The 20653-nt window shown below is 29.3% G+C and overlaps 1 protein-coding gene across 3 annotated transcripts in view; it reads left to right on the plus strand.

The window, feature by feature from the left end:
• Window positions 1-26: 26 nt before the first annotated feature.
• Window positions 27-20653, plus strand: part of LOC107444896 (uncharacterized) — a 60301-nt gene continuing 39674 nt past the window's right edge. Inside the window, exons 1-10 of one of the 3 annotated variants that reach the window (XM_087157956.1) lie at window positions 27-438; window positions 2652-2771; window positions 4942-5179; window positions 9988-10129; window positions 13827-14000; window positions 15826-15909; window positions 16440-16574; window positions 17685-17749; window positions 18771-18896; window positions 20293-20375. In XM_087157956.1, the coding sequence (XP_087014082.1) occupies window positions 241-438; window positions 2652-2771; window positions 4942-5179; window positions 9988-10129; window positions 13827-14000; window positions 15826-15909; window positions 16440-16574; window positions 17685-17749; window positions 18771-18896; window positions 20293-20375 (1365 nt within the window). In that variant the 5' untranslated portion in view covers window positions 27-240. Of the gene's footprint in view, window positions 444-2651; window positions 2772-4941; window positions 5180-9987; window positions 10130-13826; window positions 14001-15825; window positions 15910-16439; window positions 16575-17684; window positions 17750-18770; window positions 18897-20292; window positions 20376-20653 lie in introns of all 3 variants that reach the window. The other 2 variants (XM_087157959.1, XM_087157957.1) reach the window with 2 other exon arrangements.

Raw genomic sequence — 20653 nt, forward strand, 5'->3', positions numbered from 1 at the left:
TTTCGTAAACGTAAACACTCAAAATCGGGTTCAGCTTGTTACGAAAGTAAGCAGCCGGAAGTATTATTTCGCTGTAGCGTATCAAAACAAAATAAGATTAGTAATAAATTCAAATTAGTAAATTATTAATTTTTACTATTCTTTTCAAGCTCGCACTTATTGTGTAAAGCTAAGATGTTGTTATTTTCAACTATGACATTGAATCTATAGTTTGCTTAAGATATATGGTACACCGGAAATATGAATGAGTTAACAGACAGTTATGAACGATTTTGGAACGTTGAAAAAATCTTAAAAGATGTTGTATGCTTATTTATTATTCGGAAATTGGATAAAAAGATTGGATTAAGAAACGTTGAAGGATGTGGCTGGTGGTTTCCTTATCTTGAAATGAAGGCAGACAAAACTTGGAGAATGATTGCTGAAGAAATAATGAAAGTAACGTAAATACATTCACAATTATTTTAAGTTCACAATTATTCACAAGATATATGCAAGTCTCATTTCAATTTTCTATTCTTTATTACATATGAATATTGGTACAATTCTTCGTCTGTGAAAGACCCTTATTTAAAAGACCCATTGCAGTTGTAAAAAAAAAAAAAAAATTAAATAAACAAATAATTATTTTATTGTTATGGTTTGGATTTGAGTGATGGTCCACTACTAAGTTGTTATTTAAGGTAGTTCGTAGTCTGATTTTTACTTGGTTTGTTGTAAAACTTTTTGGGGATATTTCTGTATCCTGATCTGTCGCGTCAACTACAATCGCCAAGGTGCCAAATAGATTTTAAACTTGCAAAATTTTTTTAAAAGAAGCATGTAGATGTTTGCCCGAGGATGGCTATGAGTTATACCTTTCGAGTTCTGTGATGTTTCGAGTTTTTTAGTTTCTCGCGGGCCACTGCCCGGAAGTTTCCAAGACTAGGTGATCATTCTGCCACAGATCGCAATATGGAAATCTCCCCCTTTTCAGTACTCTTGATCTATATTCTGGAGGAAAAATTACTCATTAATTTTTTAAAAGCAATATTTTTATTTTTTTCTTAAATTGATGAGGCTTATATTGATTTAATTAAGCAAATGTCGTTATGACATTTTTATGGTGTCCAGATTTTTCATTGCAAATAGTTTAATTAATCTCTTTTAATTTATAACTAAATGAAGCTAACAATTCAATAACCACAGAAATGTTAAAGATAATACAAGGAACCATACAGGAATTTACTTCTCACAAATCACTTACCTCATAACAATTTAACAAAATTCTTAATCTTTTTTCCAAGTCTGAAAGTATTTTCTATACATATACAGTGAAACGATGATTAAGTTGACACTCTTGGGACCGGAATAATTTTCCATTTAAGAGAGTTGTCCGTTTACAGGAAGGGTACCCTAATAAAGATGCTTGTGTTTCAACTTGAATATTTTCAATGTTATAGAAATAATTAAAAAATCTACAATAACTATCTACGAGGATATTTAATTAAACTTTAAAAAATATATTTTTCTATACAAAACAAATGTACTAAAAAGTTTGATATAAATACATAATTCTAGATGTAACCACAGATAAATGAATAGCATTCCTGAGTGGATATAAAGGAATAGTACAGATAATATTCCTATTATCACAGATATACAAGTTCCTCAGTCGACTTCAATAATTAGGTTTACAACCCTACACATCAGGTGATAGGAAACATGGCTAATACCTCCTTGAAAATAAACCTGCGATTCACAGAAAACAAAATAAATCAATGCTTACCTGTAAGGTGCGAGGACCTATGCAGTTGATATATTCATTATTAATCATCTCATAAGTGCCTGAGTAAATGTTTTATTTATATGAACACCTCAATCATTATGTTTATGTTCTTTTTTTTTATTACCCCAGCTGTATTAAATACAGTTTTTTTAAAGACTTTATTTAACGTAAAAATTTATAAGAAAATGAAGGAAATCTTAGTAGGAAGAAGTATTGAGAGCATTTAAGACATAATTTCATCTTGTGGGGTCTCATAACTTGCGTCGTCCAGATGTCCGACTAGAAATATCATTTTCTCTCCTTTCTTTGCAAAGGTAAGGCGAGGTGACCGAAGAAAGAGTGATTCTTTACTTGTGAAATAGCTTAACAATATTTTTAGTTATGGATAAGGCAAAAAATGTATGTGCCTTAAAAATGGGTAAAGGTAACATTTTCCCCCCTTCTAATTTAAAGCAGAAAAAGTTTTTTTTTTAGAATTTAGAAAAAATAGTGTCCGATTTGAAGAGATAGACAAAAACATTTCAGGGCAAAAATGTCTGTCCGCGTCCGGTTAGGGGAGTGTTCCCTTTGTAGAGAATGTACATAATGGTTTATTCTTAGAAAATTCATGGGGAATTAAAAATATGTCCGTATTGGGAGGCGTCCGTTTTGCAAGAGTGTGCATAACAGGAGGTTTCACTGTATATTAAATTTTCCATTTAAGTGTTTTCATAAAATTATAATGATTGTATCTAATAAAATATTCATTAATTAATAAAGATTTAATAGATACTTATTATGGAAAGCAGCTTTGAATTTAAAAAAAAATGAAAAAAATAACAAAATTTACTACTGGTTGACATCACTGAAATAGTAATAAAAAAAAAATTTCTTCCTGTTTTAGAATATTGGCGCTTCCAATAAATTATCTGGAATCCTTCAACTTTGTCATGTACAGTATCATCAAAATATTTCACCTGTTAATAGAGTTATCTTTCTAGTTGAAGTTGATCAATTTGTTGAGGTAAAGTATAAATTCTTTATTTATTACAAAATCAATCATTTATACTGCTTCTAAATTCCTTTTTAATACAGTGTGTAATTCCTTTATATACAGGGTAAAATATTAAATACAGGGAATCTGCACTCCTGGAAAGTCATGAAAAATCATGGAAAGTCATAAATTTCGGTATTGGACAAAATTTGTCATGAAATGTCATGATTTTAACTATTTTTTAAAAAAAAATCATGGAAAGTCATGGATTGAAGTCGCCAAAAAATCTAATTTTTAAAATGGAATCCCCCCCCCTCTAATTTCATGGTGTTCCGAATATCTGATTTTGTAATAAAATCACCACCCATAGTTATATTTTATTAAAATATAAAATGTTTTCATCATGTTCTTTAAAAATAATGGCGTTCTTTCAAAAAATGAAGGAAAAAACATCATTTCTAGAGGGAAATATCTTTTAAGCTTCTGTGATTTCAAAATTTTTATTATATTATTTTTACTTTATAAATTTAAAATTCTAACGTAAGCAAGCCAGTCATTGGCGATTTTGTTTTATTCAGAAATAAGAACAGAAAATCAGGAGTATTTCTGTCCTTTCCGATGAACATAAAAGTGTCTTTAAAATATAATTCTGTAGAAAAAAAGAAAAGAAAAAATTTGCTTTTGTATTTTTTTCAGCTATTTTATTGCTTCAACTCTTTCTTTACTCTGTTTTTTAAATTTAAAATCTATAAATATGAAGATGCAGAGTATAACAGTTTTAGTTATACCTATCATTTCAATCAATGTTATTACAGACAAACCCCGCTATAGTGAACACGGTTTATAGTGAACGAACTGTTCGGTCCCGTGCCTTGCTATACACATGTAATGTTATTTTCTGTGGATATAGTGAACCAAAAATGTGAGGAAGTTGGATATAATGAACTTTTTTCTCTCTTCAACTGATTTTTTTCTTAATTTTTTTTGTAATAATTTCGAAATTTCTACTTCAAAATAAATACATATACCGATTTTTAAAACAATCTATAGAGGGGAATGTAGCGATAAGCATTTTTCTTGTTTTCTTCTTTTATCTCAATTTCCCATCCCTAAGCAAACCAAGCAGATGTTTCCAACTCAGGCAGATGATGCACCTGTAAGGTGTCTGTGGGATCAATATGCATTTTCTGTCAGAGGGAATGAGTAATTATTCATTTTTGGTCAAAGGGTTGGGCCTTAATATGTGTTGATAAGGCCCTCATTTCAACTCCTTTTTGCTCTCAGTTCAGTTAAAAAAATCCTGCAAACAAGTGTCACAAATTTAACTATGGCGAGCAGTAAACGTAAAACGTTCTCCATTGATGATAAAATGGGCATAATCAGAAAAATTGAAAATGGATGCAATCAAGCTGATATTTGCAGGGAATATAAGCTATCCAAATCTGCAGTTTGTAATATATGGAAAAATAGGCAATTAATAACTTTTGTTCATGAAAAAAATTTAGATGGCAGAAAAAAGTTGAGAAAAGCAGATCACAAGGATGTTGAAGAAGCATTACTCAAGTGGTTCACCATTCGAAGAAGTGGCAATCTTCTAGTATCTGGGCAGATGTCGATGAATTTGCTAAGCGATTTTATAGAACTACTTTTATGTGCTCGAATGGCAGGTTAGACAGGTTTAAAAAGCGGAATAACAGAAATTCCGGAAAAATTATCTGAGAGTCGGGAAGTGTTTCCATATCTGATGTTGAGGATTGCTCATTATCTAAAGATTACTCATTTTTTTTGTATGCAAGATGAAGAGTAATGAAAAATAACACATTTTTTGCTACTACATAATATTTTTCAGTCATTTATTTGAATAATATGCAATAAAAGGGAAGAGTTTGGGAACCATTAGTTAAATTGCCTGCGTAGCGGATATAGTGAACTCAAGGTTATAGTGAACCGAAATTTCGATCCCTTGAAGGTTCACTATAGCGGGGTTTGACTGTATAATGTTTTTAAAATTTATTGATGTGTTTTTGTCGGAGAAAGTAGTAACTTTCTTTAAATCATGAAAAATTCTTGGAATTGGTCTTGAATTTAAAAATCTAAATTGTAGCAGATACCCTGAAGAAAATAAAAATTTATAGTTCTTCATTGTTTTAATCATTAGTAATTTTATAGCTCATTTTTTTAAAATTTGCTTATTTTTTAGAATGTGAGTGACATTTCTTGGTTTTCTGTTTCTGACATTGAGAAAATGAATAAAAGGGATTTAAGAAGCTGCGAGCCTTCGGAAATTTGCAAGCATTTGAAACAAGCATCCCCGTACCTTACTGAGTATTCTGAGCATTCTATTAATTTGTCTGTTATCACTTGTTTTAAGGAAATTGAAAATGTTTCTAAATCTCCTCAGGAATGTCTGGTAGAGTCTGCTGGTTTTTCCCTTGAAGGTAACTGTCTATATTATGTAATATAATCTGTTTTATATTTCTTTAACTGCCAGCCAGATGGTCGAGTGGTTAGAGTGCCTGACTGCGAAGCCAGTGGCTACGGGTTCGAATCCCGCTCAGGGCATAGATGTTTCTCTCTGTGTGTTGTTCTCTATTGCTTGAATGTGGTCCACCCTATAAAAATGGGTATCTGTGGCAGTGTGGCGTGGGTAACGTTGCTCCCCTCCAGTGACTTAGGTTCACAGGTGCTCACTGGGCAACGTTAAATGAGCAGCACTTCGGGCATCTTCCTAGGTGAAGAATGTAAAATGTTCAGTGCCTGTTGTTAGGTAGGAAAAAAAATATTTGTTTAACTAGTTTCTTGGTTGCAAAAACACTTCAAGACAACAATGGGGGTTTCAGAATAATTTTTAGCTCAGATTTTTTTTTAATGAAAGAAAAGGCTAAAAAATTGCTGAGAGGTCAATCCGAAATTTTTCGTCTGAAATTTGCTCAATTATTGTTTACGGAGATGGCTGTGAACCGGAAAAAAGTCCAGATTTTTCGCCAACCGCCATCCGGAAATTCAAGGTTCAGAAGTTTCTAGAAATCGTTGATCACATTTATGTATAAAAATTCTTGTACATTTTATTTAAAAATATTAGAACTGGAATTTATATTTGGCCTCTCTTTCATTTGTAAATATTTTTTTCTGGTAGAGTAATAAATGTGATTAGAGATAAAAGTAAACTTATACATAATTATTCATTTAGATTATGCTGCATATAATTTATTTAGAATTTCATGTTGTGAAAATATCAATGATTTAAATTTATAAAGACATACATTTTTTGAAATGTGTCATTAATGATTTCACTCAAGAAATTTTCAGGATTTTTGAGTTGGGCTCACAATCACCCCTGTATTCATTTCAGTCTTTAGACAAAAATTTTGTGCCAATCTTCTGGTAACTATAAGTTTAAAAAAAAACAAAAAACAGTTATTATTTTTTAAAATTATTATTATTTTTCTACTTGAATTTTGGAAAATGAAAGAAATATAACAAGAAACATTAAAGACTTTAAAAAATATGCTTTTCTTGGTAATTTCCAAAAGTTTTTCTTAATTAGGCACAGAGTGTGTAGGGATTAATTCCATTTTTTTAAAGTACCGTATAAAAAAAACGTAACTTAAATTAGCATAAATTTTTAACAATAAAACTTTAATTAACCTATATATGTAAACTTTGCATGTGCATACTATATGCATTTTAAATTAAGCCTACTATTTAGTACAAAATTTTTCTGACTATGCTAGTGTTACAGACATTGTGCTGCAGATTAAATATATTAATTCTGATATAAAAAAGCCTAATTTATAAGAAAATTTACGATTTCTCTTTTGTACTTTATTAATTTTTATATCAACTATGTATGTAGAATTTTTGATTTAAGAAACCAACTCATTTCCTTCCTCTTTCTTCTTATTTTTTTTAAAAATTGCCTATTCTTTATATTATTTAAACAATTTTGTTCAAAACTATTTACCAAATCATTTTCTTTCTGTACTAAAAAAACAAATAAAAAGAATTTAGTATTAAAAAAAACTAGGAGGCTTCGCCCCCTGCTCGCTGGCGCTCACCAACCCCCGGAACTGCTTTCACAGTTCGTTTCTGATTGCTTCGCAATCCGATGCTCGCTTTGCTCGCTCATTGGATACGTTCTTAACGTCTAGTTTATGTATACATTTTTGAATATTGAAGTTCCGAAAAGTTTTCACTGTGGAAAATTCTAAACCTGTACATTTCAATATTAATTTGAAATTGCAAACAGTTCACATATTTTTCTTAAGCACACTATTCTAAATTTCAGTTGTTGTGAAAAGTAACTGTTGTAAGTTTTGTTTTAAAGTCTTTCCCACCCGAGGGCTAAAGTCATGTGTTGTAAAACAATATGAAATAGTAGTCTGCCACTGAACGCCTGATGTAAAGCATCGGCTTTGATGAAGATAATTATGTATTTCTGATTCTCTGAAGGGCGCCACCTTAATAATATGGAATTTGTAAAATAAATGTATATATTTTTGATTGTTGATGAAGCCCATCATTTTGTGTTTTCATCAGTGTTCAGAAGCAGAACAACTATAAGTTTTTTATTTTATCACAAAAAAATAAAATGTATAAAAAACAAAGAAAAGAGTAAGAAAATGAGTATAGTCATAGATAAAAGTTAAAATTATAATATAGTATTTGTCAGTTGAAATAAAACTTTTTGTTCAAGTCATTGCTAACAATTCAAACTTCTCCGAGGCAATTCTAAAGTACAAATTAAGGTAGTATTGTTAAGTTGAAACACAATATTTTTAGTTTTGATGTCATCAATACAATTCAATTTTTCACAAAAACGATTATTTCCATTGTTAAGTTCAATGCCAACAATTCAAATTTTTCTGAGTCAACTCTTAACCTCTAAATACTATTTTTTTTATGTACACATTTCTAAATGTCAGTAACAACCAACAAAACAAAATGTCAGTATTCAACCTCAAATTCAGCATGAAGTTGTAAAATGTAATGAAAGAGGGTCATAGCAATAATGAAAGTAGAAGTAAAGTTAGTACTGTAAAATTAAAACAATATTTTTAATCAATGAGCCAAGTTCTTCAAGAAGCAGTTGTAGAAGTAGGTTGTTTAAAACTTTTTATAGAATTTCTTTAAGAACACAATTGTTAATTTGGGCATTTGGCGATACAACACTTTTAGAATTGAAGGATTTGTTACGTCAAGCGCTCACGTATCAAAATTTTGATCTAGTTGCACTTCTATGTCATTTTGATTTATGTTGCTAAGTTAACTTTCAAAATATTCTATGGATGGCAACAGCATTTTTATTTTTTAAGTTGTTTATTTTTATTTCTTTTAGATTTCATTATTTTTTTAGTGAAATGTTTTTTAACCTAACAGAATTCTTTGCCGACTGTTTTCTCTATGAATGAGGAAAATAAAGTAAATATTTAACTGTTGTGAAAAGAATCTTATTTAGTTGTACAAAGTACTTTAGCCAAAATTTAGGAGCCACATAAGAGAATTATATATATTAGATCAGAAACACATCATTAAAAGGCAGAATGCTTCGGTGTATTCAAAACAAAGCAAACGTTGCCACCGGCGGAAAAGAAATACAACCAAAATTTGGGAGCCACGTAAGAGAATTATATATAATAGATATATTGAAGTGTCCTTAAACATTTGCATAATAAGAATATGGATAGAAGATTTGTATCAGGTGTTTACTTGAAATAAAGAATCGAATATCACAAAAATTTATCAGATATACTTAGCAAACAAGATTCATGAAATAAACTAATTACATAAAATTTTTCCAAAAAGTTTTTAAAAAAAAAAGTACTTTCATGGTGCGTAGCGTTTTTAAAAAGTGCTTAAATGTGCTTATTTTCGTTTTTCAAAAGCCCTTTAACGTGCTTTTTCATGGGCTACGTTTTTAAAAAAGTGCTTAATTTTCCCTTTTCGAAAATGAGATTTTTTTTCTTTACCTTGTCGATTTTCGCCACGTATTATGCAAAAGCGTGCTTTTTACATTGTTCTATTCGATGTTTTCACAATTCATTCAACCATAATCTATTTTGGCGTACCGTCGGTCCCTAGCGTATGAAAGCGCCTATCATTTTGCATGTTTGATGAAATACTTGTATGTCCGTTTGTGCATATATACTGAGCTGGGTTCGGTGAGATTATTGCACTCTCATGTGCAACTCTGCTGCATTTTGCAAGATACTCTCTATTTCAAACTTCTTTTTCCACCCTCCAATATCAAATCGAAAAATCTCTCGATCATTTTATAATGGCTAATATAATAAAGAAAAGAGTTCTCTGTCAGAAACTAGATATTTTATCATGATCATGTAAAGTCTTTAAAAATTATTTTACATTTTGTTAATGCATATAGTGATTAAAAATATTTTTTGAGTGTTTAAAAAGTGCTTATTTTTTGTTGAAAGATTTGGCTACGCACCCTGACTCTTTAGTTTGCTGATTATGCATAAATTTTAATTCAACTTGTAATCAATCATTATGTATGTTATGCATGCGTGGGTATAAAGTTATTTTTAACTTGCATTAATGCATAAATTTTGTACTGTTACAAATTTCATTGAGATCTCTGATGCCAGTGTCCATTGAATTGAAAGTTTTTTGCATTCCAGGGTTTGGCTTTTTGTCTTTCAAAATTTGTTCAAATTATCAAAAACATACAGTGTGGGCTAAAAATGGGAAAACCATATAGAAGAAGGGAAGGTCTATGCATTTTTTTAAAAAATAAAACTATATAACATTAAACTGAATGTGTAATTGAAATTAGTTTTATGTAAAATATAGTGAGTGTAGGTAATTAATAAATTTATCAGCACTTTATATTGAAAGGGATAACTAAAATTAATTAGGCAAGGTTGAGAAAGAAATTATCATTCATTCAAAATTATGAGTTTAGGTGAAAGTTCTTTAAAAAATATATGTGAATAAATTAATTTTGCATAAATGTATATGAATAAATTCTTTTTTACATGATACTGTGGTAAACAAGTGTGATTTTTATGTAAAAAAAATTATTGTGAATTGAATCTCTTATAAATGCAAATTATTGTTTAACAAAACATTCTCTTAAAATAAGTTCCAACTTATTTTAGGAGAATGTTTTGTGAGATGAAACCTAATTTTAAGGGGCGAAACAATCAGTGATTATTAATTTTTTCTTCTTCATTGTATGGTGTTTGTATTAAAAGTATTTTGGTCTTCATTTTGTTTATCGTTTCAGCTCAAAAGTTGATATACTATGACTTCATGTGCCATGTGTATCCTTGTGAAACAATGAACTTCCATCTTTTTGTTAAGTATTTGGAATCTTTCTGTTGGTTTGAAGAAGAGTGGATATTCAAAAATGCTGCCTCATTATTTCGGTAACATTCTAATATTTCACCCATTGTGCAATAAAATACAAAACATATTGTGTTTAAAATACTGTTATATGCATGGGTGCCACTCTACAGTCCTGGGGACTGAAATCAGTCTTGAGAAAAATCAACGGACTAATAAATTGTACCAATTCAATTAAATTTTCTTTTTCATAAGAAATTTATCTTTCTTTTTGTTAAAAATTAAAAAAAATATTTCATTTTAATGAAAACATAGTTATTTTTTTTACAATTATTGTAAAATGATGTAGTAATGGTGCCACACTGCAATGAAAGAATGGTGTCAGGACTTTTATTTATCTTTCTTTTGTCAGCCACACTAAATCTTATTCTTTAAATCCTGACGAATGGTTTTGATTGAACTTCTGTCTGCTTGTGTACATAAAATTTGTACGATGGCTGAGTCTAAATCGCTTCTCCCCCAACCTATTGACATGCTGGCCATCAAGATTATTTAAAAAAAAAAAAAAAGAAAGAAATTATAATGCTGGAACAAAATATAAGTAATGAAGTATAAAATAGAGCTATGAATAGTTTCAGGAAAAAGTTAGTCGTTCAGTAATAGGTGTAAAAAGATATACTAGGTTAGGTGTTATTTTTGTTTTGTTTTCTAAAAAAAAGCATAATTTAAAGAAAAATTTTTTTTTTGAAAAAATAACCAAATTATTGATTTAATAGTAGGCTATTATCAAGGAAAGATAAATTTTGTTGACAGTGAGATATAAATTTCTAAAAATTCGGCAAACAACACTAGACAGCATTATTTGGTTAAAAAATAAGTTCAGTCTTAAAATTTTTTTAGAGTGGCACCCATGTATATCTGAGTATGTACTTGTAATTTAAATGTTTCATATATTGGGTAAAGTTAATAAATGAAAAGTTTGAGGCTATTTGATACTTTTTATTTAATGAAATTCAAAAGTATTGTCTATAATTACTTAAGCATTTGTCTCATTATGTGACTCTACTTGCACAATATTACTTAAATAATCTGGCATCTTGTATGAAGAACTTCTTTTTTACAAACTTGCAGAAAAGCAGTGAATGAAGAACTTTGTTATTTTTTTTTCCTGCTTAAAAGTGACATAATTCCTTCTGTTATACTTGTATTAATTCTTTGTGATCCCAGCCAATTGAGTAATGCTAGTTACATTCCACCTGAGAGTGAAAATCTAATGATTCAAGCTTGAAAAGTCATGTAACTGGTATAATATGCATTAATATGTGAAACAGGGCATTTTTTTAGCCAATTAGGAAAAGGATGCTTGGCCAATTAAAAACCATTGGTTATTCTTTGATTGGACAAGTTGCGTACACTCACGTTTATTTTTTAGTCTAGAATCAATGAACTTGAAATGCTTTTTTGAGCGTATTAAAGATGTGGAAGTTATACAAAATAGATCTGGGGTGTAGGGTCTTTGGCTTCCATTTGAATTTTTACAGAAGTTTATTGTTTATGGTAGATGTTTCTGTAACAGTAGACTACTATGTCAATTTACCTAGACTTTCAATTCAATTGGCTTTCTGAGTGAAAATAGCTGATCATTATCTCTCTGTCTCTATAGTACCTGGCCCTAAGTGGCAATCAGACCCTCTATTACTCATCATTTTTAGAGAAAGAATGAATGGAATGACAATTGCTTGATTAAAATACTTTAAAAAGTTTTTGGCAAGACAAGTGTTGCCACATGGCTCATGTAAAATATGTGAATCTTTTCCATGTTTAGAAAAATTGCATTTTAAGCTTATCATAATTTTTCTAAGTAGTTTGCTATATAAATTTTATTAAATGACCTCTGCTTTCTCATTTATAAACTATATGTAAGAGTTTTATAATAAATTTTCATCAAATTTGCATCTAGATTAAAAATAATTTACTGAAGTTATAACCTTAAAATTATTTTTTTAACTGATATACTGTTTGGAAATTCATCTGTACTTTAAATGGTGTCTTGAAGGCATTTTCAGATTATAGCTTCATACGAAAAACGAAATATGATAAAAAAATAAGTTCTTTGTTCTAAATTTGTTTTAAATTTTTCTATCAAATTATAGTTTTTTCAGCCTCTGGAAGTTCATTTGTTATAAGCAAATGTTTAAAAATAATTATATTTTCAAAATACAATATATTCTCTATTATTCATAGATTCTGAGAAAATACCTTCCACAGCAGAAATATTTCCCCTTTTCGAATAAATATTTTAAATACTATTTGTATAATATGTAGTCCTTTCCTTCAAAATCGAGATTTATTTCCAAGGTCATTTGAACACGCAAATTTTTGCTTTAAGATACTTTTGTTAAAAATATATTAAAGGAGCTTTCTTTGAACAACAGTATCAAATCACATTTGCTTTATTTACGGAAAAAAAGATTTGATGAAATGAATCACAAAGATACTTTTTCATTGGCTTATGTAATATGTTTACACAATGCAAAAAAGCTGACAAGCAGATTTATCATCACTACACGAGGAATAAATATTAAAAAATGGCAACTACAAATTTGCCTGTTAATTGTCACCGATTGCTACTTTTTTGTGGAAAATGCATCATAAGTGCTTTAAAACACATGCTTGTTTTTTTTTTGCATAATTAGCATTAATTTCTTGTATTTATGACTTGGGGAACTGTAATCATTCCCAGTATGTAAGGTTATTTTAAGCTGGTTTAAAAGTTCGGGGAGGGGGTTGTATTTGGTTATCAAATTTTCTAACACTCTTTTTTATTTTTTTTAAAATTTATGCTCAGTAGTATTTAAAAATAATATAATTTTATCATCATGATAACAATTGTTTCAGACTTGTAAACTAATAAATTTTGCATTAGTTTATAAATTATTTTTATTGCATTATCATAGCTGCCAACTCTACTGGATTTACCAATAAATTACTAGATTTAGCCAGTTTCTCCTGGTCTACTGGTTTAATAACAATTCTCCTGGTTTTTGCATGTTTTAAAAAAATTTCTAAAACTTAGCAAATTTATTTAGAAAATACCTATTGAAGTAGAATTTTAACACATTTTATTGTTTGCTTGAATGTTTAAATAAATATTACTAATACATAATGAAGCAAGCCTCATTTATAATGTTCAGTTTAAAGCTTCTTTAATAATTTTTGGTTCTAAAATTTTCTGTTTATTTTTATTCAGAATTATCTTTTTAAACTATTTAAAAAGAAATCTTTCAAATATCTATAATAAATTACTTGTTTATTAGTATTAAACATTATTAGTTAATGTTATAAAAAGCATTTAAAATTTAAGTGCATTTAATGTCTATCATATTTATAGTGTTTACAGTAATAAAATGTTTGTATTTTGATTACTATAAAAATCCCTTATATGTAGAAAATTTAGCATATTATACAACACTTATCAGAAAATTTATGTTTTGTAAAGTCTACTGGTTTTTTTCCTATCCTTGTGTGCAGCTATGCATTATTGATTTAAAAAGTCACACACTAAATTTTATTAGCTGAAATATACTTTGCATAAATTTTGCATAAACCTACTTACAGAGGTCAGAAAAATTTCCCCTATTTTTTCTACCATTCACTAGTGGCCAATAGCAGAATTTTTTTACAGTTATTGGCCTCTTCTTCTCTTTATCTTCACACTTCACTGAATTTGCTGAGCATGTCTTAGTTATTGTGGTTTGATCTACATTTTGTCTATTTTAGATCTTTTGACGTAAATTGCTCTGGTCACTTGACGTTTAGGGAAGTTTTATTGGGATTGGCTGTAATTAACCCAGTTACTCCACATGGTGGCTCCCCAGCAGAAATGAGATGTCGCTACATATTCCGATTTTATGACGGTAACAATGATGGAATTTTAGAACTTGACGAATTTAGGTTTGTACTTTCATTTCTGCTGTTATGTCTTTGAAATTTTAGAACAAACTTTGAGAGGTAAGGTTTTGCCTTTCAAATGGGAGGTTTTGTATTTCAAATGCAAGATTTTGCATTTTATAGAGTTTTGTGTTGAATGGATCATTTCACATACATATCTTTAAACTTATCAATTTAATATTATAATATTTGTCTAGAACTGGTCGATTTTAAAATGTTTTTAAATAATTTCTAAGTGAAAATATCAAAAATACAAAAATATGGCCAGGCATTATTATTTCAGAAAAAATTTTTTGAATTATTTTAGAGCATTGGATACTGATGACAAACAAACTTTGCAATTTTGGTTTGTTTAGATTTTGAAATTGTAACCTCTTAGTAAGTAATCAAATAAATAAAGTAAAAAGTTGATTGTTCTTGTTTAGTTTCAGAAATTTCTTAATTGCGTTTTTCATTGTTTACACTCACAAAGGGAATGCGGCTTACAATGGGGGTTGCAGTTCATAAAATTGCATTGCATTGCATCTACTGTATGTGTGAACTTACTGTGTTTAAAGTTTAGTTGTGGATCTGTGGGGCTAACTTTACTTGTGTTTTCTGTTTGCTTTAAATCAAACATATAAATACCCTTTTATCTAACTTTGGAGCATCATTTAAAGTGAAACGACATTTAAATTAATTTATTAAGAAAAATTTAACTAAAATTAAAATTAATTAATTTTAATTATTGAAATTAATTAAGATGAAACTGCATTTAAGAAGAAAGAAAATATTGTATAACAGCAATCTGAAAAAAATCTTTCTATTTAAAGTTGAATTTTTTTTTTAAAAAAAGTTTAATTGTAATGTTTTTCTGAAAAAACATTTGCTAAACCTCAGCATCAGCAACTTGGCTTAGAAATATCTTTACAAAGCTATGTTTATTTATTGAATATAACAGCTATTTTTCCAAGGGTGTTAAAAAAATGACCACACTTTCCAAAAATTTTGAAGACGCAAAAGTTAATGAAATGAAACTTTAAACCCAGATGAGGATTTATATCAGGGGCTGTCACATTGAATTTTTCAAGTAACTTATTAGGGTGTCATTCATCAATAAATTTTTCTAAAATTACTAGCAGTTGAACCAAACTTTGGTCAGATAGAGGAGGGCAAACTTTTGATTTAAAGTTCTGTTTATAATAATGTAATGAAATATTTGCATGTATAATCAGTATATATAGTCAATTTATAATTAAAGATCTCTTAATAATCTGTTTGTGTTTAATCTATATATAATTAGTAAGTACTTCTGATATTAGTATTTTATAATAATTGTTTTGAATAAAGTAATATTAGGTACCCATTTTTAACCTTCTTTAAAAATATCTCACTTAATTGATGTTTACATAATTAAGTCTTTAATTATTATGTATCTTTCTTTAGTCCTATTAAAAAAAATTTCAGCTGAACTTGCTCTTAGTTGATATTTTCATTGCCTTTACATTATTAAGTTTATAAAAAACATTTTAGAAGGACAGTTATCATTAAGTATTTTAAACTTCTTTAGCCCTGCTACATATTATCTCCGTAAATTTGCACTTAGTCCATTACTCCCATTTTTTTCTATTTTATTGTAAGCAACATGTAAAATAAAAATGTTGCTAGTAAGTAAGTTTGATCCGCGCAAAATAGTCTTCTTAATCAGTTTTATATGTATTCTTTTCATTTTTTATTTTATATGTTTTTCTATTTTATTTTATTTTTATTATTATTCATTTATTTGTTAGTAATCTTCTTGATTCTTATCATAAAAAGTGTTTTAAAATGTTATTTTTATTCTGCGTAGGTCTATGGTATCAGACATTAATTCACTGAAGCAAGTTGCAATGGATGAAGCTGCATTGAATGATGCTGTTGATATGCATTTAAAGTAATCATTTTTGTTGTACTTTGGTTAAATTGTGTTTAAGAGCTGATTTCTGAAATCTGTAAAGTGTCCAAATAAGATGTTTTGAATAAGTGAAAATATATTAATTCTTACTTATAAAACAGTTTTTATATTAAAAAAAGAACAGTGACTTGTTTTAGTTTTTTGAAAATACAAAGAAAGTACAGCTTGCACCTCTTTAAAAAAAATAATAAAATTATTAGTTACAATCAACTGCAGTCGAATAGGTCATTAATATCTACGCAATTAAACTTGACCCTGCCAGAGGAAAAAGAGGCTAATATTGCCGTCTGAGAAAAACAAATCTTTTTGTGAACCATTTCGGCGTAGTCAAAGAAGACAATTTGTACAGAAGTTAATACAATGTGTGGACTTTAGGCAAAAAGCAATGAAAAATTTACATTAGCAGTAATTTTGGATTTGTAATTTAATACTGCAAATTTGTCTGCTTTTCGATTTTGAAAATTTATCTTTATTATTTGGTTATAATTATTGTTTTAATTTTCATTTAGGACCTTCCATGTACAAAGTGATAGGAGGCTCCCCCTTGCAAGTTTCCTACAAGTTGTTGGTCAGTTAAAGTTTAGAGGAACTTCAAGTTTAATGAGAGCTCTGGAACCAGTTCTGAATTCCATATTTCAAAAACGGTAATCTTTATCGATTTTTATTCTTATAGAGGCGAGTTTAAAAAAGCTTATTGACAGGGTATTAAGAAGAAAAACTTATGAAAGAATCATCCATCCTTGATTTAAATGTTGTTTTGCTTTTTTTTTTTTAAAAAAAGGGATGTAATTTTGTGATATTTTTTTTAAATGGATGGCCATGGAACAGGGAATTTTATCAATCTGGAAAAGTCAGAGAATTTAATCAAAATACTCGAAAAATCAGAAAAAATTAATTGGGATGCCTAATTGTTTAAGGAACCTATAATTCCAAAAAAATCTGAACGTGCAATAATTTTTTTTTTTTTTTCAAATTGTTTACTTTTAACTTTAATAGCAAATAAAAATTTTTTGTAATATATTTTCTGTATAAGAGTCAGACATAACTGCAATTTAATGATAAAATTTATACCATCAGGTAGAAAAATATCTAAAGTCAGTTTTAAAAGAAAAGGGGGAATTTTTAGGGAAGTTAGGGGATTTTTTCCGTGTGTTTGTGGCCATCCAGATCATATATCTATGTAAGAAGTTTAGCAAAAACTTTCATGTCATTCTTGGAATCAACTAAAACAATAAGTAGCCCAATGAATAGGCTCAAAATAAATAATCCTAGCATCTTTTGCTACCGTTCCATGAAAATCATACAATGTGACTGAAATTCTGGCAAGTTAAGTATTACTTCTTATTAGAAAGATTGTTTAACAATCTCATTTTATATCATTTCATAGGCTTTCATATTAAATAACTATGGGGCTTTCTGACAAAAATTGGTCATGAGTGGCAAAAACATCTTCCAAAAGTTAATTAAAATATCTTGGGGAAATGTAGAGAGAAGTCTTGGGATTTTTTTTCCTAAATAGATTGAGAATCTTGTAATATTTAGTTTTTGTTTATTTTATTATTTAAATAAAAAAAGACGGTTATCAAGTGGCAAACATTCAATAGTAATAGCCATATTTATCCACTGCATCTAATGCGAATTACTTTTTCAAAGAAAGTTTGATTTTTATGTCACATTCATTGTTTTGTCTTGATAGTATTTTTTCAAAGTTTTCCTTTGTATGTATGTATCCTACAGTACAATCAATTTTTTAGAGGCTTGATGGCATCTTCTTATACTCTGTCACCAGGCAACAAAAGAAGACGTGAATCATCACCAGGTATGTTTAAAATAGCTTTTACGTTAAATGGGATGGGGATGTTAGAAGTCTGTATTTCTGAAGGTAATATAGAATTTTTTTAAAGGAAGAAAAAAGTGAAGTAATAAAATTTATTTTATGCATTCACAATTGACAAACATAAGCAATTGCAGAAAAAAAGATCTTTTCCTACTTTGTCTTTTTTTATTTTTAAATTTTCTTCGTTCCTAAATTTTTGTGAAATTTTAAAATAATCTACTCACAATTTCGTGTTTTTTTTTTCACATGGGGGTCCAGTTTTTGTGAAAGCTCAGTAAAACCATGGGTTAGTTTAGAATCTTTGGGAAAAATCTACTCTAAATTACTATTTTGAAATTAAAATTATTGTAAATTATAATTAAATTTATTTCTCCTCAGCGGCATGCCATCCTGTTCTTGACCCAGGTGTCGAAAACAACTGATCTAACCATTGAGTGAGATGATGCGAGAGTATATGATTTCATACAAGTTTTTTGAACAAATTACATATCAATAAATACAATTTAAAATAATTTCATTTCATTATGTAAGTCAGTTATACTAAAATAAAGCACTCCCACGACAACCTGCTGTGAGATCAAGGCTCCACCATTTCGTGACCAACGTAAAGATTGTAGTAATGGGGTCAGTGTTGTGCACAAACCGCCTTTACTTCCCAGACAAGCTGATATCCATCGATTTGGAGCTGGGTGAGCTTCGAGTTCCCATTAGGGATCGAAGTCAGTTGTTGTGTTTCTTCTAATTAGGATGTTATATTTGATACTGTGGGTTAAATTAGCAATACCAGATTTGTTTCACAGTTTGGAGATCTCTGAATTATATATAAATCAAGCTCACTTCAAAAATAGGTTATTTTCTTGGTTTTCTGTTGAAAACTAAATATTTTGGGGTTGTAGCAAATTTTCACTAGAGTCTTTGACACATATAGATTTTTAAATTTATGTATTCAACTGTTACTTTACTCTTTTTAGAAAGTAAATTGTGTTTTTTTTGACAATTTCAGATCATCCAGTGGAAAAAGTGAATGGAAATACCATAGTAGGAAAGAAATATGATTTAGCCACACATTCAGTTAAGGTGCGTCGTTCAGGTACTCTGATCGATGTAAATTCATTATGGGATATGGAAGGTAAATTGATTTTTGTTTCTCTGTCGAAAAATTTCATGCATTTTCTTTTAATAATCTTATAATAAGTAAAGTTTTAATTTCAAACATGCACTTTATTTATTTTGTCTGAAATTAATTGTTAGGGTTCCCACAAAGTTAGTAAAACCTGGACATGTCAAAAACTTGTTTTTTTTTGTTTCAAATAAATAAATTGGGCTAGAATAGCCTGGTTGGTAGGGCAGTGGGCCCATGCGCAAGAAATCATGGATTCGATCCCCGCCGGCCAAAGACTCCCCTTGTAGTAAATGGTGACTGATGCACGTTAAATCTGTCGAGTCGCAAAGTTCTCCATGCTCCCATAACAAATCAATACCTTTGGGGGTACTGATCCAGGAGTTCCCTTGTCTTCTGGATTGGGTTCCAAATTACAGAGTTGAACATCAGTAGTCGTAAGCCTAAAATTGGGTCGGCTGTTCAGTGACAGATATAAAAAATAAATAAATTAGAGCCACAATGGTTAAGGGGATAGAGCATTCACCTTCCAATGAGGTGAACCGGTTTCGAATCCCAGCAATGGCTTGTCGATAGGAATCCATATACAGCCCGCACCGAACACAATGTTGACGTGAAATATCCTCAGTGGTAGACGGATCATGGGTTAGAGTCCCTTTGCCATCAGGCTAACCGTGGGAGGTTATCGTGGTCTTCCTCTCCATGTGATGCAAATGCTGGTTAGTTCCATCAAAAAGTCCTCCACGAAGGCTAATTTCTCCCAATACTTGATCCAGGAGTTCCCTTGTCTTCTGGATTGTGTTCAAAATTACAACATTAGTAGTCGTAAACCCGAAAATTGGGTTGGCTGTTCAACGACGGTTATAAAATTATAAAATACATAAATTAGTCAGGAAACTTTTTCCTCATTTTCAACCAAAGCCTAGAAAAAACCTGGAAAATAACCAATCTTTCAATTTATGGTAATAATAATTAGCTAAGAAGATTCAAATTAAACAAATCTGTTTAACTCTCCTGTTGTTTTGAATCTTGTTAAAATCCCATTTTAACTTGGTTACATTTTCTTGTATTAAAAATAAAAAATTAGTCCTCCATTCTTTACTTATTATTAGGTAGTAAAATAATTTTCAATGTTTATAATTATATTCCACATTTTTTAGAACACAAAGAGTTTGATCAACTTGGCCATTTCGAAATTTTTGTAGAGTAGTTCTAAAAGCCTTCTAATTCATTTGAGAATGATATTTAAATTTGATTGCACTTTTTCTTAAAAATAATTTAAACACAGCTTTTGTATTTTTAATAATGCATACTTATCTGCACATTTTATTTTAAAACTCTCTTATTACCACATTGCTCGATTCCCATGACTTTCTTTTTAAATTTCTGAAATGTTTTGTTGTAGGAACATCAGCTTTCAGTAATACAGTGAAGATCTCTTCAAAATTAAGACTTGAAAGAGTATCATCTGTTGATTCATTCAATCTTGTAAGTTTTTTTTTTATCTTCTGAAGAATTATGTGTTTTCTTTTTTTGATTGTGTTTGGGATTTGTAAATGTATGTGCCAAGAAGTTTATTTTATTTATGATAAACTCACACTTTCCGTATTGCTTTAAGAAGCCTGCTGAGTATACTTCAAAATTATAAATGTGCTCCAATATTTTCAAAGTATTGCCGAATTCTTTTATAATAAGAAGCATAGCTGCCAACTCTACTAGATTTTCCAGTAGACTGCTGGATGTTACCAGTTTCTCCTTGTCTACTG

Source organism: Parasteatoda tepidariorum, chromosome 2 (assembly GCF_982258835.1).
Source record: "Parasteatoda tepidariorum strain Cologne lab strain chromosome 2, Ptep-v5.0, whole genome shotgun sequence".
NCBI classification, from domain to species: domain Eukaryota; kingdom Metazoa; phylum Arthropoda; class Arachnida; order Araneae; family Theridiidae; genus Parasteatoda; species Parasteatoda tepidariorum.